Raw genomic sequence first — 24,980 nt, 5'->3', positions numbered from 1 at the left:
TGATTTTCTTTGTTTTTTTATCCTCATGTCTGTCAGTTTACTCCTGTGCTGCTGAGTTAGATGGAGGAGATTTTCTATGCTGAGGAAGTGGAATGGATGTTTGCACATCCTGTGTATGCTCAATAAAATGGAGATTTAGCTTTATGCAGGATAAAACTTGCTGTTCATTCAGTCTCTGCTCACCTTCGCTGAACCTATATTACTTTGAACCTTATTATATTTCTGTCTGTTTTTCTGTATCTCTTTGTATTTCTCTTCCAGTTCCTCCCTCTCTCTATTACACACACACACACACACACAGGTTGGTTTTTATACAGTGTTAGGACATTGGTCCTAACACTGTGCCTAAATGTAATATTAAAATTTGGGTTATGCATATCCTTACTGTCATGACAAAACATTATATCTCCAAAATGGTAACTTTTCAGGAAAAGGAAACATATTCTTAACTTGGAGTGGATATTAATGTAAGAATATTTTTTACAAAGTAATTTTGGACCATTTCTGTTGGTTCGTTCATCATGAAACTTAAACACAATGCAAAGAGCAACTGGAGGTGTATTATGCAAAAAAGTGAAAATGGAGCTAAAAATAGAGATATAAGGTTTTTAAGTGACTGCAATGATATGTAGATACCTATACGTAATATTATTTCTAATATACACAACCCTGTTTCCAAAATAATGTGACACAAAATGTAAATAATAACAGAATGCAGTGATGTGCAAATCATTGAAACCCTGTACTTAATTGAAAGACAACATATCAAATGTTGAAACTGAGGCATGTTATTGGTTTTTTTTTAAATATGTGCATATTTTGAATGTGATGCCAGCAACATATTTCAAAGTTGGTACAAGGGCAACAAAAGATTGGTAATGTTGTGTCTAAAAAATACACCTGCTGGGCAATTTCTCAACTAATTAGATTAATAGGCCACAAATCAGCAACAAGATACAGTAAAAAAGAGCATCCCAGAGTCTTTCAGAAGTAAAGATGGGGAGGGGTTCACCACTCTGTGAAAGACTGCGCAGGAAAATAATGCAACAATTCAAGAATAATATTTTTAACATAAAATAGCAAAGAACTTGGGGATCATGTAAAGTACATAATATAGTTAAAATGGGACACTTTTGAAAACCACTGTCTATGAGCACAGTTTGTCGCTGCATCCACAAATGCAAGTTAAAATTCTACCATGAGAAGAAGAAACCACATATAAACAGGATCTAGAAACATCACTGCCTTCTCTTCTCATTTAAGATGGACTGAGGCAAAGTGGAAAAGTGTCCTGTGGTCTGACGAATCAAAATTTGAAATTCTTTTTGGAAATTATGGACGCTGCCACTTCTGGACTAAAGAGGAGCGGAACCTTGTAGCTCGTTATCAGAGCATGGTTCAAAAGTCAGCATCCATAATGGTATGAGGGTGCATTACTGCACGTCATGCGTGATTTGCACATTAGTGAAGGCACCATTAATGCTGAACAAAATACACAGGTTTTGGAGCAACATATGTTGCCATCCAGATGACATGTCCTCCAGAGAAGGCCTTGCTTATTTCATCAGGACAGTGCCAAACCATATTCTGCACGTATTACGACAGCATGGCTCTGTAGTAAAAGAGTCTGGGTGTTAAATTGGCCTGCCTGCAGTCCAGACCTGTCACCCATCAAAAACATTTGCTGCATGAGAAAACAAAAACTATGATAAAGGAGACCCCGAACTGTTGAGCAGCTGAAATCCTATATCAAACAAGAACGGGAAAACATTTCACTTTCAAAACTACAGCAGTTGGTCTCCTCAGTTCCCAAATGCTTACAGAGTGTTGTCAAAAGAAGAGGTGATGCAACACAGTGGTAAGTAAACATGCTCCTGTCCCAACTTTTTTAAATATGTTGCTGGCATCAGGTTCAAAATGGGTGTATATTAAAAAAAAATAATAAATTTCTTAGTTTTAACATTTGATATATTGAATTGTACTATTTTTAATTAAATATAGGGTTTAAATGATTTGCACATCTGTTTTTATTTACATTTTGCACAGCGTTCTAACTTTTTTGGAAATGCTGTTGTATATTGTGCAAAAGTGGGAAAATTAGATTTATAAAGCTATTTATCTGGTCATTAAGCGTTTATTTGCTCCGACAAACACATATTGCAATAACTTTGTTAGTCATTTTTACATGTCAGTGTGTTTTTTGAACGTTTTCCAAACCTGTCCTCATAGCACAATATTATTTATAGTTATCTTCCACTACCTGGTTTGGCTAATCAGTGCTGCATTAAATTAAACTATGTGTGGTGGAGGTGACAGTTAACTCATCTGGGCTGGCTTTCCCAAAGCATCTTACCACAAACATTCCTAAAGGTTCTTAAATAGTAGAGCAAGCAGCACACTGAACACTCTCTCCCAGTTAAGATAATTTTAACAGTAGGATTTTAGGAAACTAGGTCCAGTGCAATGGCTGTCAGTGAGAAATCTTTACTGTATTTATATTAATTTTTATTTATTCTAGAGTTATATAGAGTTTTTACAGGCAAAGCACACATTGTGCTATATATAAATGGCATAAATGATAAATATTAATGGCATGACAAAATAGCTTTAATAATGTGGTTAAGACTTTTGCATAGTATATATATATATGTATGTTTGTTAGTGTTTAATGTTTCTGGACAAATAAATGCTTACTGCCCAGTTAGATAGCTATTTAGAGTACTGTATGTAAATCTATATGTAATGAGACTTTTCTAAGTCAAAACCTAATCCTAATCTTAATTACAGTAACCAAAATAACTATGTTTTCTCATTCATTTTAAAAAAATGAAAGAAAACGTCAAACTCAGGATGTTTTTCTCCTGAAAATGTACAAAAACAATTACTGTTTCTGTGTGTATACAGGAGGCTGCATTGTGCTCGAAACTACATCCACATTCAGTTGTTCTTCAGCTTCATCCTCAAAGCTGCATCTGTGTTCATAAAGGATGCTACACTGTTTGCTGGCGAAGACACTGACCACTGCACTCTCTCTACGGTGAGTGTGTGCCCATATATTGAGCAATTTTTTCAAGATCACTGTGGTTGTAACATTACAATCGTGAACACATTACATATGATCACCTGTTCAGCCTACAGCAACATAGCTCTGACCCATTTGTATTGAAGTGATTAAGAGTGTTGTTACTGCAGACAGTCTGTAACAGAGATTAGTGTGGGTAATAATTATTATTTTTATGACATTCCTGAATTTCAGTGCACACTTAACAGTTATTGGAATGCTTTTTGAATTTATTTTGAATTGAATGAGGCACAGAGCCAATCTCAACAGTGATCATTTACGTTTAACCATCTTTAAGGCAGAGTAACAAAAACATAAGGCTTTTTTTCTAAGCAGTAAACAGAAAGACAATGATAATGTAAAAAAAAATCAAATTGTTTTGGTTACATAAAACCACTCAAAATTGTAAGTTGGCTTCAGAGGACAAAATAAAATGTAGGAAAAATGTAGGAAATGGGCTCATTAACACAAACTTTGAAGAAACATGAGCAACTAACTTTGACGTCTCCGCTCTTATGACAAATTAGTCATAGCTACAAGCTCAGGAATGTTGCTGTGAGCTGGATTTGAATGAAATGTCTTTCACTCTGGTAGCTCTGTCTGGAGTCTGTGCTAAAAAGGCAGCTCATTATGAGTTGTGTGTGTTTCCATGCTCTCTGCCACTTTAACCTCATTTCTCTACTTCCCCTGTGCTAATGTTCTGTTTTCATTCATCAACCATAGCAACACTCTCGCAAACGCATACACAATCCCCCTCCAACGCCCCCCAGGCACCCTTATTCATACCATTTGTCTTTCTGTAACTAGTACTTTTTTCTTATTTTCTCAGTCCTTAGAAGCCTGGAGCTGTATTTTACCATACAAGACAACATTACAACACATTCAATTTGCATCATTATTTAAATGCAGCTAAGTTTAATTATGTAATTAATTAATTACAGTTACGTAAAGCATGACACAGTCGATATTTACTTGTCAAATTATGTCTTGTTGATTTTCTAGGTGAAAATAGGTTATCGCATCTTCTATATGGAACACACTTTAATATGGCAGTTTTGTGCCAATTTTAGTGCACGAGTATTTGCTGAGTATAACATACTGGAAAAAATCATAAAATCATACGTCATCAACGTAAAATACAAAACGTGCTATAACTTTTTTTTCAATATGTTAAATTCAGCAAATAAAGAGTAATTGTGCCTATAAATGTGCATAAGTGTGTTCTCTGTAGAGGATGTGTCTCTTAGAAAATCAGTAAAACATTTTATTTGACCAGAGCTGCCCAAAATATACAGTTCTTGCAAAAGTCATAAGCTGAGAATATTATATTTAATGTGATTTATTAGCATATTTATTTGTTAAAAAAACATAATAAATACAAACAAACAAACAGTGAATTATAAGATTAGGGATGCCTGATTTATTATTTTAATTCTGGCTGATCTGTGTTGCAATTTTGTAATGTAACTAACATGAGGCAGGTAAGTGCACTCACACTGCATTTGAGTCCTGCTGCTGCATCTATATCAAAATGTCATAGCGTATTTATGTTCCCATTGTGCTAAAGAGCCAGTTACCTCTTACTTTCAGTGGAGCACAGTTTACTGTTAAATAGGCAGCATTTTTAAGAATTTCAGATGCCAGTTTGGCTCATTGAAGAGCAAAAAAGATTTATAGTACAGCTTTGGTTAATAGAAAGCACTGGAAATGTGCTAGTATGTCTCGTGTTCAGTTCTCCCACAGAATGTGAGCTTCGAGTTTATATAACAAAATGCTAATAAAATTTAAAATGGCCAATTTGAGTGTGAAGAAATCAAAACTGGCCATCAAAATTCATGATTGTTGCACTCCTACTTGTGATTTGATGTGTGAGTGTGTTAGCTTAACCATTTCCAAGCTTTCCTTGGAGAAGTCCAGTTTGTACAGTTACCATCCAATAGTTTATCTAATCAGTCTTTCATTATATTAAATCAGTTGTACCTCTTATGGAATTAAACAAATCCATGCAATGGCTGAAGTGCAGGAACCAAACCTGTGTTCATCTAAGTGTATTCTTCTAGCCATCATGTTAATGTATTAAAAAAACTACCTTGGTTTGTTCCATATGAATTTTCCATGCTATGAATTATTCAGTAGCCATGATGAATTATTCAATTGCCAGTATGAATTATTTTGTAACTACTATAAATTATTCAATAACCGATATGCATTGTTCAGTAACTACAATGAATTATTCAGTAACCACTATGAATTATTCATAACCAATATGCATTGTTCAGTAACTACAATCAATTATTCAGTAACCATTATGAATTATTCACTGAGCTCTATGAATTATTCTGTAATTAGTATGAATTATTTAATAACTGCTATTAATTATCCAGTAACAACTGTGGATTATTCAGTAGCCACTATGATTTATTCTGTATCTACTATGAATTATTTAGGAACTGCTATGACTTATTCAATAACCACTCTTAATTATTCACTAACCACTATGAATTATTTAGTACGCACTATAAATATACAAGGTATGTAGTTATGAGAGTGAGGTGTTAACCCGTAGAAGTTCTTGTAGTTTATGGCTTCTTTCTTTCTTTCTTTCTTTCTTTCTTTCTGTCTTTCTTCCTTCCTCTTTCTGCAGGCTGCCTGTAAGGCGTCTGTGGTGTTCTGTCACTACTGTGTGATGAGTAATTTCTCGTGGCTGTTGGTGGAGGCAGTGTATCTGAACTCTCTGTTGCTCTCTGCCTTCCCTCGCAGCCGCCGCTGTCTCTGGGGCTTTGCTCTGCTGGGCTGGGGTGAGCGCACACTAACGCTGTCTCTGCCGGGACACTATCAGCACCACCTAAGTAGTCTCTTCGTCTCTTCTGTCCACCGCCCTCTCTTCCTTATCAAGAAATACAAGTCTGTGTTTGTGTACTTGTCAAATGAGATAACCCTGCACATGACAAGAAAGGATGTGAAAGGAGAAAAAACATCACACAGCACATAAAAAAGCACCCCGCCCCCCACTCCCGTGGGATAAGGTTTGTTTTGATTAATCATAGTGATAACGATTGAGGCTGGGTTAAAAAATTACGACACTTGCATAATCTGTGTAAACAGGTTCAGCCTTGTTGTCACTAGATTTCCACGTGCATTAGGCTACAATTGTAATACATACACATTTGTATCCCTGTATTTCCTAAACACCGTCATTAAAAAAATCTCATGAGGAGTAGCCAAATGACAGAATGTTCATGTTTTTTCATCATTCTGTGGGTATTTGGTCCCCACAGAAAGCTATGAATAATGCTTTCAGTCTACTCAGCTGATATCAGTGCCTCTCACTCTCATTCACATTTTTCCACTGTTTGTCATTTTCTCTCTCTTTCTCTCTCTTTCTCTCTCTCTCTCTCTCTCTCTCTCTCTCTCTCTCTCTCTCTATATATATATATATATATATATATCTTACTCTCAAAGCCCAACCTTACTTTTCAACAGTCTTCCATTTCCATTGCGGTACGTTGCAGTCTTAGCTTGTTGCATAAAGAAAAAAAAGAAGGTACTAAAAACATAACTTGTGTACACACATTTCTAGTTTTAATGTGTTAGTGTAATTGTTTCTGAGACAACAGATTCCTAAATCACTTCTTAAAGCACTCATATTCTGCCCAATTTCTTTCAGACAGCAAATCCGTAGTCTCTAAAATATTCTATTTGCTCTAAAATATAATACTTTGTGATATTTGTGATGCTGTGTAAACTGTAAATAAAAACAGAATGCAAAATCATGTGTGCAAATCATTTAAACCTTATATTTAATTGAAAATAATGCAATGACAACATATTAAAAATGCTGAAACTGGGAAATGTTATTTATTTATTTATTTTTTTAATATACGCCCATTTTGAATTTGATGCCAGCAACACATTTCAAAAAAGTTGGGATGGGGCAACAAAAGCCTGGAAAGGTTGCCTAATGCTAAAAAAAACACCTGGTGGTTAATTGGCAACTGGTCAGTAACAAGATTGGGCCTAAAAAAGTATCCAAGAGAGTATTTCAGAAGTAATGATGGGGAGGGCTTCACCACTCTGTGAAAGACTGAATGGGCAAATAAGTCAAAAATAACATTTTAAATAACATGTAAAATAGCAAAGCAAAGAACTTGGGGAATTTGTCATCTGCTTAATATACTTAAAAGATTCAGAGAATCCAGAGAAATGTCTGCATGCAAGGGACAAAGCTGAAAACCAGTACTGACTAGCCATGATCTTCGAGTGCTCAAGCGACACTGCATTAAAAACAGACATGATTCTGTAGTGAAAATCACTGCATGGGCTCAGAAACACTTCCGTCTGTGGACATATCGCTACATCCACAAATGCAAGTTAAAACTGTACCATGCAAAGAAGAAACCACTTATAAACAGGATCCAGAAACACCTCCGCCCTCTCTGGGCCCAAGGTCATTTAAGATGGACTGAGGCAAAGTGGAAAAGTGTCCTGACGAATCAAAATTAGCTTTTTTTTTTTTGGAAATCATGGACACTGGGTCCTCCTGGCTAAAGACCACCCAGCTTGTTCTCGGCGCACAGTTTAAAAACCAGCATCCATGATGGCATAGGGATGCATTAGTAAACATGGCATGGGTGACTTGCACATCTTTGAAGGCACCATTAATGGTGAATGATATATACAGTTTTGGCTACATATGCTGTCATCCAGATGACGTCTTTGTTGGGGAAGACCTTGATTATTTCAGCAAGACAATGTCAAACCACATTCTGCACATAATACAACAGCATGGCTCTGCAGTAAAAGAGTCTGGATGCTAAACTGTCCTGCCATCCAGACCTGTCACCACTGAAAACATTTGGCACATTATAAATGGAAAAATATGACAATCCTGTATCAAGCAAGAACGAGAAAACGTTTTACTTTCAAAACTACAGCAATTGGTGTCCTCAGTTCCCAAATGCTTATAGAGTGTTGTTAAAAGAAGTGATGCAACACAGTGGTAAACATGCCCCTGTCCCAACTTTTTTGGAATGTGTTGCTGGTGTCAGATTCAAAATGGGCATATATTTTTCAAAAACCAATAAAATTTCTCTGCTTCAATGTGTGATATGTTGTCTTTGTAATATTTTCGATTAAATAAAGGGTTTACAAGATTTGCATATATTGCATTCTATTGATTTTTATTTTTTTATATTTTGCGTCCCAACTTTTTTGGAAGCAGGGTTGTAGTCTGTCCACTTCAATCAGCATGCTCTGACAAAGCTGATGTTGATTTTCATTTAGACTTCATAATTTCCTGATGTGCTTAAATTACAGATTTTGGACTGTGAAAACAGTTCAATTAGGAATCATTTGGTATTATATCTAAGGCGCCTTAATGAAGAAGTTTTGGTTTTAGAATTTATTTCCTCCTGTTTTGGAGGGTGCATCTATAGATTTGTGTTAAATGAATAAGGTAGACAAAAATTTCCTCACTGCTCTCTGTCCTGCAGGAGTACCGCTGGTGTGTATCATCCTCTGGATTGGCTCACGAGTGTATTTTGAGGACACAGAGTAAGTACCTTTTTGTCTGCAGTGTTAAAAATGATAGTATGTAAGTTGAGCGGAGCATTCATTCTATAATTACTCTCCTCCTACGCTACCCAGATTTTCTATTTCTGTGCACCAACCCCTCCATGAGAAACTCACTCCATGTCTACTCCTACATTCCTCTTTGCTCAATTCCAAATTTTTTGCTCAGATTTCTAACATAATGGCTCACATTCATGCAGGTAAATGACTCAAATGTGAATGAACCTTCTTCCTGAAATGACCTGCACGCAAACATCTTAATAACATAATTTTAATGAACCATGTGTGTGATGAACAGCAAATGAACTAACCATCAGAACAAACCTTTGTCGCAAGGCTCGTTCTAGTCAGAATCTGACTAGAACAACTGCTGTTCATTATTAGACCAAGACGAAGGTGGAGAAGGGTCAGATGCATTGCTGTTGCATCATTTACTGTTTTTCACCACATGATATCAGGTTAGGCGCTGCTGCCTCGTGAACACTGAAGAATGGCGCATGCACAATGAAAAATTCTGATCTGACCAATCTCATTAGTGTTGCATGGCCACGAATCAGACATGTATCTGATCTGTGACAACATATGAAGGTGGCTCAGATCTGTTTTGAAAAGATCCGATTTGTGTGTTCACTCAGCTCAAAAACATCAGATCTGGGTCTCATTAAGGCAAAAAATCAGTTTTGTGCCACGTAAACCTGGCAATGTGAATGTAGTCTGACATAAAAAAAGTAAAAGGTTAATTAATAGTAACAGGAACAAAAAAGAATGTGTTTTTTGCATGTAGGCTCTTGGATTAGTTTGTTTCTAAATCTATTTGAAATGTATTTTGTGATGTTAATAGAGTGCTCAACAAATGTACAATGCACAAATGTTCACTGCTTATGAGTTTTCATGTCTGTCTCTGTAATGCTAATCTGCATACATTTAGTCCCAGGGTCTACATTTTATAAATATCTGTGTGTATCGGCGCTGACTGATATATACACGTAGAAATGACTGGCATAAGCCCAGAAATTTGTATCATTGCATCCCTATTCAATACATTGAGCAATCTTGAATTTCACCACAATTTGCTTTGATTCATTTGATTCAGAATTAATTAAAAAAAAACACACTGAATACACAGGTCTCTGGAGGGACTATTCACTATTCACTAATTAAATATAGAACATAAAATCAACACATTAACCCTTATGTTGTCAGCATATGTTTCTCTGTTGTATATTTAAACTAAACCAATACTGCAGTTTTCAAAATAATTGATTCTAACATTCCAAAATGCCTTTGAATCAGAACCATCAGATCAATACATCAGTGCATTCTTTCTAACTTATTTTTACATTCTTAAAAATAAAACTGTTACTTTTGATTCCCTACCAAGTCTTTCAGTGGACGGTTCTTCTTGTAAAGGACGTGTGTCTGTGTGTGTACGTGTGTGTGTGTATGTGTGGGTGAAGAACCTTTTTAAAGTATAACACTGAACAAACTAGTCAGGCGCTCAGAGATAGAAAGAAATGAGATGCCTTTAATCACAAAGTTTTGGCAAAAACATGATACAAAAACAGGCCAAGGTCAAAACTGGGAGAGCAAATACGCAATACATGCGACTGAGCAAAAGAGACATCAAAAGCAGCTCCAAGACAAAAAGCTAAACAGTGAAGCCAAAAATCAGCAAGCAAAACCAGAAGGGATAAGCCAAAGACAAAGTGAGGAAAACAAAGCAAGTCGAAAACACGGGAAAGACAAACAAATGAAAAAATGCTTGGTATGCTCTGAAGACTGGGGCAGGGATCCATAATGAAAACAGAAATTGGTTACAGATGTGAACAGTCAGTACGATGATGTGACGTAATGGAGTGGCTTGTGATTGGTAGACGTTGTTGGTGTAGGTGTCGTGATCTCCCATGAACTTCACACTGCCGGCCGTTGAAATGAAGCAAGGAGTGATTACAAGGCATGTCATCGAAGGGAAGTGAGACATAAAGAAGAACTTTGAAGAACTTCCACATAATTTAAATGTTCTAGGAAGAACCCATAAGTTGGTACAGAATGTTTAGTTAATGTGAAGCTTCTTTCTCTTACCACCAAAAGTGTTTTTTCTATGGCATCACCTTTATTTTTAAGAATGTATTGTTAATGTATTTTTCAGATGCTGGGACATTAATGAAGATTCTCCTTATTGGTGGATCATCAAGGGACCGATTGTTGTATCCATAGGGGTAAACTAGACACAAACACACACACACACACACACACAAATACACATACACACAATTACACACAGCTTTATTATACTGGTTTTGTGCTATTTCCTGTTTGAACAGATCAACTTCCTGCTGTTCATAAACATCATAAGGATTCTGGTCCAGAAGCTGAACCCGCGGCTCATCCAGTTCAACAACTCCGCACAGTACAGGTATTGAGCTTCCACACATTCAGCTCACTAAAATGATAACTGTGATGATTCAAATCTGTGCAGGGGCTGGCTGCTATTTGCATATATTTCCACTCATTCTATGAACTAAACAAATCCCCTGAGATATCCCCTGAGATATCAGACAAATCCATCAGGGCCAGATTACATCTGGCTTTCTTTCTCCATTTCAAGGATGTAGCCACAGAAGCAGAAGCCACAATCTGATAACTGTTGAAAAAATAAACTCTAGCGTCATGACTAAGTGCTCTTTCCCTTTCTCTCAGCCTCATTTTTACCCATAGACCCTGAATACACTCTAGAATATGAAATTCCTCTTTGGACTTCTGTACAAAGTATGTCTGGCAGTGCACAGTATATGAGAAAAGATCATTATGATTGATTGCTGTTTGAAACCAGCTTATTATTATTAAATAATTTGAAAGCTGCATGTCAAACACTAAACTGCTTGAATAATCCTGATTTTATACTTCTGAAAATTTGCTTTGGAAGACTTGTCAGTGCAAATGCAACTTTATATAAATAAATCAAGGATGGCACTGCACTGCCAAAAGCGTGGAGTATAATTTATTGCTTTTACAGTCTTCTCACTAAACATGAAATCAAGCAGGTTTTACATTTTAGGAAATGTATTAGTGCTGCAACAGTTTTGTTTTCAAATATTCTATTGAATTGCATCTTAAATATAAGTATAACAAAAGAATATAAGATTTACAAAAGCTAATATAATTGAATGCAAGAATAAAAAAGCTCAGTATGTTTCACTTTATTGACTAAATAAAAAAAGTATTTTTATTTATTATCACAAATATTATAACTTATTACTATTATTAATGTTAATTAACCTTTGACTGTTGCATAATTTTTGTATTTATTTTGCTTTGTATTTATTAGTTATTTTGCTTTTTATGTATGTGTTCTTGCTTAAAACTTAAGTGAAATGCTACACAGTTAATGTAGCATGACTTGCTATTGGTCACTAAACAAAACTTTGTTTCCCCACAGATATGTGTAGTTTTTATGAAAGTGTCAGTTGTTCAGATTTGTTTTCCTTTTTTAACACTTTAATCAAATTCAGCAAATATTGTTTGTGTCTAAAGGTCACAAGCAGTTAGAAAAATTGGAAGGTTTTATTCAAAGAAAACCAACCTGAACTCATAAAGCGGTGGACCAAATGCCAGCTTGCCCTGGTTATTCCAGCAGCCATGAAGTAAATAAATAAATAAATAAACATCAAAAAAGAAATTGCTGTTTTCTAAAGGGAGCAACCCGTAGCAGGTACTATCACTTTAGCCTGCTGGATATGGTTTTTAATGTCGTGACATCACTGAAATGCTTCTCTATGTATAGCTCGGTCAGTGCTGCATATACCAGCTGTGCTGCTTTATTAAAGTGCTACTTCATCTTGCTGTGTGCGTCTGTCGACATCCTCTGTTCTATCTCTGAATCTGGAGGAACCGCTGTGACTCATATAGTGATGAAGGGCTTGGGTTGGAGTGGGTTCTTTGAGCACCAGACACCTGTTGCTTCGTTCTGTTCTAGTAGACAATATCAGTGAGACAAATTGAGTCAAAATGTCAATGGCATGAATCAGTGAAGATTGTTTTCAAAAACGTGGGATTTTACGGTTTGTCAGATAGTAGATGCACAGAAAGCGGTTTGATATGTGCCTATGGAGCAAATGGAGTTCTGGTCCTGAATTTGAGGAGATCTGTGTATTTAATTTTATTTCTTTGTAGGGACTGAATGTGCCCACACTGAGAGGAAAACAAGAATTTTTGTGTTGCCTGGATATTTCGTGTATGTGTGTGTAGTGTGAATGCATATATGTACCGCTCTTTTTGTTTGATGGTGTTATTATTAGAAGAGCTCAAAAAGGAAGGCCCTGCCCTAATCATGTTCATACATATGCTGATTAGATGCAGGCTGTGTAAAGGGCAGCTGGAAATCAGGGCAGCGAGAAACATCCATGAGGTTTGCTTACATATGGTCACACAAAAAAGCAGCTAAGGAAAATATGGCATGAGAAATGTACGGTAGATATGTTCTGAGGAGCCACACATTCAGGAGTGAATCAACAGGAGAAATCTGTCTGCTAATTTATCTCCCCACAACACACAGTACATGCTGTACAAAGTGATGCATGCAAAACCTTTTGTGTTAATAAGTGTAGCTTTTTGCACGAGGCACACACAGCAAACACTGCAGCAGCACACACAAAGTTTAGTTTCACTTCGATGATTGGTTGGTGGGGCATTGCCCCATTAAATGACTCCAGGTCTGTGTTAAGGTGAAAAATAAAACTTCTACATACTAGCTGACCTTATGGTTTCTTTTATTTAGCACTATCACTATAACTAATGCTAAGTTGCACTTATTATGCTAAAAGGACATAATTTCGTTGCCATTTGAACAAAACCTCAAATCTCCAAAATGGTGACTTTTCAAGATAAAGAAACATGAATAGCATTTAATGTATATTATTGGAACAACATATATATTCCAGTTATTTCTTTGTGACCATTTCTACAGATCCATTCATCATCGAACGTTCACACAAGGTCAAATGCAGCTGGTGTTCATAAAATTATTGGGAAAAAATGTGAAAACCCAACAAAAATGGACCTGGTTAATTTGCCACTGTCGCCAAAATGCCCTTGTACACATAATTGCAGATCACTGTTTTAGGAACACAGACTCAGCTTGACTTTGCCTAACAAAAGCACAAACAGTAGCTTCCCTGAAAATCCAGCTAGCAAATGGTGTGACAAACCAACACCAACACACCCCCAATAAATGTCACACGACAAGAGATTTTCATTTTGAAAAGCTGCCCTTTCAAATTGTACCCACGCGTTACAAAAGCACCTGGCACTAATCTGCTTTGCTGTCCTTCGAGCTCAAGGGCAATTTCACTGATTTTACATAAATGTTATAAGAAGAGCTTCTAAACACACCCATATTATGAAGCTGAAGCGTTTGTATTTTTCGGATATCTGCGAATTAGCGATGGTGGGATCCTATTTCTCTCCATTATTCATTCACTTCATTATGCCCTCTTCTCAGACGCCTGACCAAGTCCACTCTTCTCCTCATCCCCCTGTTCGGGACCCATTACGTGGTGTTTAACTTCCTGCCGGATTACTCCAACCTGAGCCTGCGTCTCTGCATAGAGCTCTGTCTCGGCTCTTTCCAGGTAAATCTAGCCCCTTCCTTTGTATTGGCCCTTAGGGACAACACACTGGACAGATGGGGACACTGTCCTGGGCACAGACCTAACCTTAAGAAGTGTAGAATTATTGTTGTTGTTTTGCTGTGCTTTAATGTACATGACATAATTATTTGCATGTAATTGGGCAATTCCATAACTAATTATATATACAGGCAGCTCATTATGAGGTCTGTGCTCCCTGGTGAGAAATTTCAGTATCAGCTATCGACCCTGGAATGCTGCTGGATTTGAATGAAATGTCTTTCAGTCTGGTAGCTCAGTCTGCAGCTCATTATGAGCTGTGTGTGTTTCTCTGCTGTCTGTCACTTTAACCTCAGTCCACCCTTCCTTTTATTCATCAACCATACCAACACTCACATATGTGCACATGCACACTATTCTTTTCCCCTTAAACCTTAAAGTCTAAAGTTATTACTGTAGATTTGCTCTACATTATTTTTGTGTATTTAAGGCTGTTAGAAAAGCAAATAGCATCACATGAACAGCTTTTTCTTTATATGCCTACAAAAACAATAATAAAAAATAAAAATAATGATATTTATATAAATAATCCATGTTTAAAAGTTGCTTATGGTGATGCAGGTTTGTTGTGACAGTAGCCACCACTGCTTCACGTTTCAAACAACACTCAGACTTCCAGTCTGGAATGCCACTGTTCTGGTATTAAGGCTCTTGGTAAGACTCTTAACACAGTGTGTTGATTGTGTGTCAGAGTCAAAAAAGGCAAACATGGATGTTTTTTTCCCCCAAAACAAGACTGTACACACAACAGAGCTTTTCCAATTATAATGGCCAGTTTTTGACCTCCAGTGGTTCATCTCTGCTATTGCATCCATCTATTAGTAAACAGAATGGTCATATACATACTCACACAATGCAACACATGCTGATCTAAAGCGTGTACTCCTCAGTGTTTGTAGAAGTGCTTTTTTAATTAGCTCAGTGATCGGAGACCTACAGTTCACCACATAATTATTAAGGCCTGGGTTTGAGTGTGTCTGATGCGTTCAGCTTGTTGACACTTTCTCTGAATAAATAGATTGTGCAGGCATATAATCAGGTGCATATATTGTATCTAGACTGAACCAAAACCCGGATAAAATAAAGTGTTGCTATGAATTCCACTGCCATCATTTTCTCCCTAAGCATAGTAATAACCCAGCCTATAAATCTGTTCCTTTTCTGAGCAGTTGAAAGGTGAAGAGGACAGATAACAACTAAAATTGGACAATTATAGTGATTTGCTGTGATTTGAATCCATCCCAAAAAAAATCACAAAAAAATCTCTACACTCTCTATATAACAGACCAGCTGGGATCCAGTTTCTACTTACAACATCAGATTTGGGTTCAGTTCACTAGTACTGAGTCACTAAAACCTGCAGGGTAGTATGCAATGTTCACATTATGGAAGATGAATTTTAAGCTTGATTCTTAATTCTGTTTGACAAGTTTGTGGGAAACATAAAAGCACAGCAGTTTTCACTCCTTTGGTGGTCAGTTTGCCAGGCATCCTGGTATAAGTATCTGCTGAGATCATGTCAGTGAGTTTCTACTACGTTTCTGCACTCTCAAAGTTGGAATTGACATAAGTTTGTGTCTCTTGTGGAATTAGCCATGTGGGTGCCTAATCATATATTCATTGAGGTGCATCTTCAGTGAACCCTCATTGCAAATTTCGCAGCACCCTTTGCCAAAAGCCAGCCGTCTTACTGATCCAAAATCAACAGGTCGCTCATTCAGAGTCACACCTGCCCCATGCAAGCACGGTCAACTGCTGGATTACCACTTGTGTTTGGAGTTTCTGCCATACGCACGCACTCTCATGCTTGCGGAGATGACCTCTTGAATTCTTTCAATCTTAGATTCTAGTTGGGCAAGCAGAGCTCTGGGAAGATTAGTGCTGCCTAAGAAAGCCTGGAACGCACAGATACCCACATGAGTGTGCATACATTAACCAACAGAGGATTCTCATTCTGTGGTAGGGGTGTGCAGATCCAGCTAAGTAAAGAGATGAACAGAGACAGAGCAAGCTTTAGACCAGCTATCTGAGCTTAGCTGTAGGCCACTCTGTTTGACAAGTGAAATGATTTCACTGTTCAACTGGCTACTTGTTCATATACTGGAAGAAAGTCACCTCTTTCAATTATTATGGATTATTCTCCATATTTCAAAGGCTTAATAGCTTTTCTATCATATATTTATGCCAAATATCAGAGAAAATGTGTTCTTGCTGTGATAGAAAATCTAAAAGTACAACTTCCTATGTTAAGTTGTTTTTTATAAGGCAAATCTGTGCTTTAGATTCTCATTTAGGGTTAGAAGACATTAGAACAGGGGTCTCGAACGCAAAATCCCTGGGGGCCACTAGCCAAGTGGTCTTCTCTAATGGAGGCCAGTTGAAAAATGCACAGAAAAATGTACCATAATTTTTATTACCACAGGGTGTCAGTAATGTTCATGACCAGCTTGCATGAAATAAGGAATCTAAATGACAGAAATGGAAGTGGCTACTCAGTGTATGCACTGCCTTCACTCTAGAAAAGAGTAGAAAACATTTAATTATTCTTTTTACCCAAACCATCTATCTTGCTCGCCTAAGTGACCACACTGTGTTATTATCTTTATCATTACCTTGGGTATTGACACGGCATACAATTAAACTTTCCTTCTGTGATTTTTACATTTCAGTGTTGCACACTTGAGGCAGGACAGTAATGTTACATATCTGATTTATTTTAGCCACAGAAAACCCAAGTAAATGCTTCTTCGAGAAGAAACTCCTTTTCCACCGGATATGATTTATTACCTGTCGATTCACACAGGATTACTGTGACCTGGGGTTATTTCTACTGCTTGTTTTATAGAATGTAAAAGGTGCCGGAATCTTCACTGACGTGGGAGCATGTAGTCCATACAAATGATATGGAGGATTCGGCGGGGACTAAAATCACTGAGAAACAGCAGTAAAAAGTACATTATCCCACCTTCCAATGTAAAACTAATCCTATCTCAAAGGGGCTTAGAAATTCTTCTGTCACCACCAGCCACAACTTCTACCACTGCTCCTGCTAATAATAGTAGTAACAGATTATTATCAGTATTTAAATTAGTGTTCAGTTAAATCAGGCAAACTTGCATTATAAAGGATGAGACCAGTGGTAGGAAAATAAATGGGAAAGCTTGGAATGCTCAACATGGTGTCTGTTCACAGGAAAAGTCCCGCTCTTCAATAAAATGAGCCAGTTGAATTATTGGTTAAGCCACAAGCAGGTGTGTTATTTGCAAATGATACAAACTAATTATGCTGTTAATTTTAGCATTACCAGTATTTTCAAATAAGTTTTTGAAATGAGGCTTAGTGTGGGGTTTATAGTCTGGTCTTGTATGGCTGGAAATAACTGCCCTGATTTTAAATAGCATGTGTTGGGTAACCAGCCAGAGTGTCTGGTGGGTAAAGCAAATTACGGGCCGGATTTAAGGAGAAGTTGCAGCCCGTAGACCTGCAATTTGAGACCCCTGCAGTAGAACATTATCTCACTGCTTTTGAATTCCAAGCTATGAGGAAGATCAGCTTAAAGGGGAAAGTACATTTGTATGTGAATGGTCAATGCACTTCATACCCAATCTGTGTAATACAACATTCACTGCCTAATTTCAAATTGTTGTTACTCACACTGAGATTTCTGTGTCACTTTATTTTAGGGGCTTATTGTGGCGATTCTCTACTGTTTCCTTAACCAGGAGGTGAGTAGTGATTCTGACAACATGGCAAAAAAAGTTTTTCTTAGAATGGAATGAGGTTTGGCCTCTAATATTTGTCCTGTAAAATATTTAAACCACATTACATAAGTGAACTACAGTACTGATATATTAATTATACCTATATACAGTATACCAGTTGTGAAAAATGTTGCTTTACCTCAACCCATGCTGTCTCTGTGAACAACACATACATTGAACAAAGCTATACAAGACTATTGCAGTAACAAAATATATATGCTTACTACGTTCTTCCTAAGTAAATTCACAGTTACTCCTGGGGCAGGCAGGGTACTGCATTGGCAGATTATTTAAATTTATTTTAAATTAGTTTTCCCTAATGAAACCAGGCCTCTGTTTGATGACTGAATTAAATCAAGTGCTTCATATTACAACCCCAAAGGTTTAAAGAACAGCCTTTGAGAACTCTTGTACCAATTAATGAATGATAGCACTACATGAGTATTTTTCTGTAATAACAACCTGGCTTAAAAACACATGGTTATAGAGACATTACACAAGGGAACAGCGCAGTAACAAACTATGAATGACTCATACTTGAGTGTTAACATGTTCCTCAGTCAGGCCTGGAGCTGCCTCCTATTTGGGAGTAATGCTATGTTGATGATTTTGATGGTGGTGTTTAGGGATGGGACACTTTTATATATCATATACTGTGGTAGAAAACACAAGGATAATCACATTGTTTGAAATTTTTATAATTCCAATATAACCATGCACAATTATTGTCTCGTCATAGTAGAAGCTCACTGCTACAGTCTCCCTGCAAACCACAGGACAACTTGTTTACCTATAACAGTAAACAGTACTGGTGATCATTTTTATTTAAATTGCAGAAAGAAATGTGATATATGATACCTGTGGTGAAATTTCTCTCATGTGTATTACCACTTTTTAAAGGGAAACTCCAAAATTGGCCAAAATGAAACTGTTTTAGGGTGGATTTTTGGGACAGGCTCTTTAAAGTGTTTTTTTAAGCTGCTGAATGTAGAAGGAAGGCAGAAAGTTAACAATACTGCCAGGAAGTTGAATATCTTAATGCAGCCATGTAACTGTCTTCAAATCATCCTTACAAAGGAGAGAACTGATTAGAAACAACAGAAATGACTGATCAGATGAGGAGGACAACAAACTAAGAGCTAAAGTTAGCAAGGTAGCTTGGCTATTGAGATACCTCAGTTTGGCTTCTTTTCTCCAGCTGAAAGGGTAAAAAATTGTGCTGAATAAAAGTAGAATTACTAGTTTGTTTTTTTAACAATTTTGTTTGATGACCAAACTAACTAATGTTGGCTGTTTTTATTTATTTGCCTGTAGCTCAGTGGCTAGGCTAGCTATCAGAATTGGTTGACACCACAGGAATTCACAATGATTGCATCAAATTTTTGCATAATGCATGCTGTGTAGTATAGTGAGAGAACATGAACATAAGAACATGAAAATGATATGATGTTGTGAATTCTGAGGCTGAGGGATAAAAATTCTGAGCTAAAGAAGATATTACAGAATATATATATATATATATATATATATATATATATATATATATATATATAAAATATTACATAACTTGACAGACAACATTAAAATCTAGTTTTAGGCTGGAATGTCCATTTAAATATTTTAGTACAGTATATTTTAATACCACAGTAATATTAAACAATGACTTGTGGCGACTAATGCCATGCTATAAAATTGACATACTGTCCAGTCACCTGGTGGTCTTGTGTGTGTGTGTGTGTGTTTCAGGTCCAGAATGAGGTGCAGATGAGGTGGATGCGCTGGCAGGAGGGCAGTTATGGAGTGGTTCCAGCTGGAGCCAAAGGCAGTCAAATGGACACACCGTTCTAACCCCTTCACGTCCACAAGTTCAGACTCTAAGCTCCAAACACCATTGATTCTGCTGTACAGTCAGCAGTTTTCTACCTGAACCACATCCAACAAACTTTATGTGCTTTCCAGTAAAGCTACAAGTCTGTAATTGTTGGCTCTGTTTCTAGAATGTTCCCCTCACTTTTCAGTTCTTCATCTGGACATTTCAAACACAGCCTTTAAAATGTAAGCTGTTTTGAGTCAGGTGGTCCATTTTAGGAGACAGTGCTGACCGCTTCATTATCTGTATGAGTTAACAGCAGGAATAGGAATATCAGTTAATTATCTTCTTAAATATCTGCATTTTTTAACAAATAGCATTTAATTTTAAGATTATGAAACAGGAAATTTTGAACCTGATCATTAAGTTGATTTATTTTTGTGTTTAGGCGAATGTGATTTAACACCGTTGACTACGAACCATAAACAGTTGCAACGACTCCTTGTAAATATTTCCATTTGTAGCTCTGCTTAAATGGCACCATTTTGCTTAGAGACACATTATCAGCTGCTTGTGTTAACATGTTTCTACACCACATGTTCTAAAACGTATTTAAAACAGATGCTTTATTTGAATACCCAATTAAGTAAATGAATACTCAGATCATTTTGGTTCTTCAACCACTTGAGTTGTTCAACAGAAAATGTCATGCTGGGATAAACTGGTATTTTACACATCTGTTACACACTAACAGAATTTATCATCAGTATATTTTTGTAGCATCCATCCTCCTCAACTGTTAGCCCTGCTGTGCTAAAGCTCCTCTCTCTACTGCTGCTAGTTGCAGAAATTTTTAACACACTTCAGGTAGACTTAACAAGCAAGTGGAAAGATATGCTTTTACCTTTCACCAACCCAACACATCCTCCTCATCATCCGTGGTTTCATTCAGTAGTGGCGAACCGTGACTATTAGTGCTAGGTGCTTCAGTTTTGGCCATAAATGTCAAAATTCAGTCAAAGACACCTCTGCAGTGTCAACGCTAAGCTATCAACGATGACCATTTTTTGGCAATTCTAGATTAAACATGGACATGTGAAGCTTGTAAAAGACACTGCAGATTTTTTTCATGGAGCTTGTAGCAAACATTAACATACGTTTTACCTTGTATGTTGCACTTTTACAGAGCCCTGGCATAGAGACGCTTCCATTTCTATCTGACTGAAACACACTGACCAGACTACGGCTCGCATTCACAGTCAGGGACGTGTCTAGGACTTCTAGTAGGTCAAGAGTTTTTCACACAAATTGGTCACACAAGTTGTAAATCAAAAAGCGATCAGCTGATTCCATTGTCAATTCATATCTATGTTGGTGGTTAATCTGGAGAGCTCGCTTATATTCTGATTGGATCATTTTCCACTGGCTGTGAATTTAACCCTTTTGTTTCCAACCAAAACTTATAAATAGAGTTCAAATACAAGCATGATGATTCTTTAAAAAAAAACTGAACAAAAAGTTAGACATGCATTTTTTTCACAGAAATTAATGGGCCTTTTCTGAAGGCCTAGAGGGCTCTGAGGGTCCCCCACTGTCATTCAGGGTCACATTCACCCAACTCCAGAGCTATTCCAAACACAGTGACCATTATAATGGAGAGAGAGAAAATGTGTGTGTGCAAGAAATACACGACATAAAAAATCACTCTGGTGTATTGAAAATAGTTGAGGCTGTCAAAGTTGATGCGTTAAGCTTCAAGTCTGTATAGCAGTGCGGCTAAACATGCTATGTTTGGGCTGAAGAGAAAGATGTTATTCTGTTGAAAGAATTCAGCTGGCTGACATGGAACTAAAAGAGAACCACTTGATTAACTCTTCTAAGCACTGTGTACTTTCTGAATGGTGGCTGTTGAGAATTATTTTAGTCTCAAAATTGCTGTAAAATTACTTTGTCAGTCATCTGTACAACAGGGCTGCACAACAAAGTCAGTAGCAGAAAGAAAGCAGACAGAGGACTACATTTATATATAATATTATATAAATAAATAAATACATGATTGTATGATTTTCTTATATTATGCAAACTGCCTCGAATGGAATTTTTTTAGCCACTGTGAGTTAAATCACAATTCAGTCTGTTCATTGAGGGGTGGTTGTCGTCTTCTACACAAGGTAAATTATTTTCTGCTCAGTGGATGATTTTGGCTTGTCGATGTTATATTGAGGACAGAAGGATATTTTTTCAAACTTAAAATAGCCATTTACACTTCTCAGTCATGTTCATTGTAACATTAGGTGAGTAAAATAATATGCAGACTTCTCATTAGACATTGGAGCTAGTAAACACACCTACTAAATGCTGACTTAAATACTGGGCTGTTAGACTACATGCTGAGGCATAACTACAGTACTACTAATCAAAAATTTGTACAGTGTCAACTTTTTTTCAGCATCAGCTTTTAATATTTACTGTTTTACATGTGAGAGGTTGACTCTTGTGTCAGCTTTTGACAGCATCAGCTATTTTCGTTACACCAGCCTGAAGTCTGATATTCTGGGTTGGGTCAAATGGCAGACCCCTACTCTGAGATATAAAAGGGAGATTTTACAGGTTTTGCTTGAACTGTTTTGAATGTAAAAAGAATGCCATAATGGAACAGGCTTTAGAAATCAGTGCTGATAGTGATATGAGGCAGAAAGTGGAACGCTTTAGTGTTACACACAGAAAGTGGCACACAATAGGAGTCGGTGTCAACTCTGCCTTATAGGATGCAGCATCCTTTAGGGAGCAGCGTTATTACTTTGAGGGAGATTGCTGCAGGCTTTAGGGAACGCTGTTATTGCACCGAGACTGAACGCTGCAGGATTGGGAAGGGGGTGTGGTGGTGATGAATCTGCTGTTGTCTCACCCTGTGCTGAACATGTGATGTTGCCCTCGCTCCCTTATTCCTCTTCCTCATTCCCTTACCAACATTCATACGCACTCTCATTACGTGAGCAAGCAATGGATTTGCATACGGACATTTGTCCTACCCTTACTGTCTGGATATACTGCCTTTGCTTTTTTTTTACTGTGTTTACGGGTATAAACTTACGTTCACCCCGTTTTTTCATCTGTTGATGTTTTCTGGGTAGCTTGTTGAATCTGATCAAAGAATATACAAGGGCAATTTACAAAGAAATGAATGTGAAGAGCTTTTTGTGATCACTTTAGCTTTGTAAATACTTTGCCTTTCATGCGACTTTTCTGAATGTATTGATCATGTCGTTCTGGGTGTATGTGAGAGAGAGAGAAAATTGTATTTCAATATGATGAACCAATGCCTTACATAAAACTTTGTAAAAATGGAATTAAGTTGTTTTTTTTTCTCTTTAATTGATATAGGCATACTCCATTAACAATACTGTTATTATTTTCCATATGTTTTGCAAAGGATTGAGATGTCACTGAATACAAGTACTCAGAATACATATTCAAAGTACAGTTAAATAAAAAAAACAGTATTCAGAAAACATTTTCTTTTTACATTTTAGAGGAATACTTTTACACACTAAATTAAAAAAACAAGAACTTTCGATATTAAATTAATCATCAATGCTTGTTTATTACAGAGGAGCTGGACAAACTGTTTTTTTGTAAACAAAAACATAAATCAATGTGATCAGTTATTAATCTCAGTATTGTTGAGCTCTGCTAAAGCCTGTGTTGACTGATAAGTCAATGTCATGACCCAGTTATTTATTTCAGCATTTCTGAGCTCTTTTGAGGGATTATTGAACTTCATCTCCCCAAAACAAACAACTGATGTTGAGAATTTCAAAACTTCATTCAAATGATGTGAATGTTTCATGAAATATATTAGCAGAAGACATGAAAAACAATGCCAACCAGTAACAGCGAGGAACAGAATGAACTACAACTGCACTGTTTAAGATTTGGGAATTTGGATTTTAAAAACAGTATTTAGAATACAGTTGCCTTTTATCAAACATTTCTTCTGAAATCAAGGGTATTAATAGAAAGATTAACCCCCTTTGCTGCAGTAACAGCCTCTACTTTACAGAGAAGGCTTTACATTAGATGTTGAAACACTGCTGTGAGGATTTGAATGCATTTAGCCACAAGAGTAAGCAGCTACGAATGTTGGTTCTGGCCAGTGCAGAACACTTGCTTTTTGGAGGGGAATTTCCAAAGATTTTTCAAAATTGAATGTGAAATGCTTCTAGAGAAACTTACTTCATCAGAACTGTTCACAGTGGGGCCCGAATCAGTTGTGAAACTGTTGGTGGGCCACACTAAGCTGTCATATGAAGGCTTAAAGTGGGCTGCCCATAGTGGGGTGTTAAGGGGCCCCACACATGCCCCTGGTTCCACAAAATAGTGGGCCCCCTTAACGTCCCATGCTGGCAGAATGCTAACATCGGTTTCACAACTGACTGGAGCCCAATGTATAGCCAACAGTCGCTCCACACTGATACCACATGGACTTGTTTGCAGGGGTTAATGGAACCATTGCAACCCCTGGTTCCTTTCACCACCACTGTAAAGAAATCAGTCAGTACATTTCTCTACAATACACAATTTCACACCAAACCAATCTGAGAAAGTTGCTCTACATCTCAACAACTGAGCTGCGAAGAAGTTTGGAAAAATCTGTGGTTAAAAATCAACGTAAAGACTAACCGTCAATCACGCACTGCCCTCTAGTGGCAGCTAAACATGACACACACACACACACACACACACAGTATGAAGATAAAGTAACAGTTTAAAATAAACGTGTTATTAAAATTATCATATTAAGTCTGCATATTATGAAAAAACTGATGTGTGTGGAAACAATGGCTTTGGTTGATATGAACTGTCTGAGTGTGTTTGTTGAGTCTGTGGTGAAGCCTATGCTAATTTACAGCTTTATAAAGTTGAATTTATTCATTCAGACAGGTTGTGAATGAATCTAGTTCGAGTTGTAGGTCTCTGAACTAATTCGAGCCGTGTAGTGAGTTGAGTGTAAGGTTTCACTCCTGAGCTGTCTTGAGGGGCGGTGCACCAGCCTCCTCCAGTATCGACCACTTTTTTTCCTCCCAAAG

The 24,980-nt window shown here is 37.0% G+C and overlaps 1 protein-coding gene across 1 annotated transcript in view; it reads left to right on the top strand.

Annotated features, from left to right (window-relative positions):
* Nucleotides 1-21,273, top strand: part of ghrhrl (growth hormone releasing hormone receptor, like) — a 52,275-nt gene extending 31,002 nt beyond the window's left edge. The window contains exons 6-14 of the mRNA XM_036592130.1: nt 2,905-3,043; nt 3,901-3,909; nt 5,640-5,859; nt 8,554-8,614; nt 10,782-10,851; nt 10,957-11,048; nt 14,133-14,262; nt 18,003-18,044; nt 19,827-21,273. Coding sequence (XP_036448023.1) covers nt 2,905-3,043; nt 3,901-3,909; nt 5,640-5,859; nt 8,554-8,614; nt 10,782-10,851; nt 10,957-11,048; nt 14,133-14,262; nt 18,003-18,044; nt 19,827-19,928 — 865 coding nt within the window. The 3' untranslated portion in view covers nt 19,929-21,273. The remainder of the gene's footprint in view (nt 1-2,904; nt 3,044-3,900; nt 3,910-5,639; nt 5,860-8,553; nt 8,615-10,781; nt 10,852-10,956; nt 11,049-14,132; nt 14,263-18,002; nt 18,045-19,826) is intronic.
* The last annotated feature ends 3,707 nt before the right edge of the window (nt 21,274-24,980 follow it).

Source organism: Colossoma macropomum, unplaced genomic scaffold (genome assembly GCF_904425465.1).
Source record: "Colossoma macropomum unplaced genomic scaffold, Colossoma_macropomum, whole genome shotgun sequence".
NCBI lineage: Eukaryota > Metazoa > Chordata > Actinopteri > Characiformes > Serrasalmidae > Colossoma > Colossoma macropomum.
Note: the sequence above shows the minus strand (reverse complement) of the source record. Positions and strands in the feature narration are given on the sequence as shown.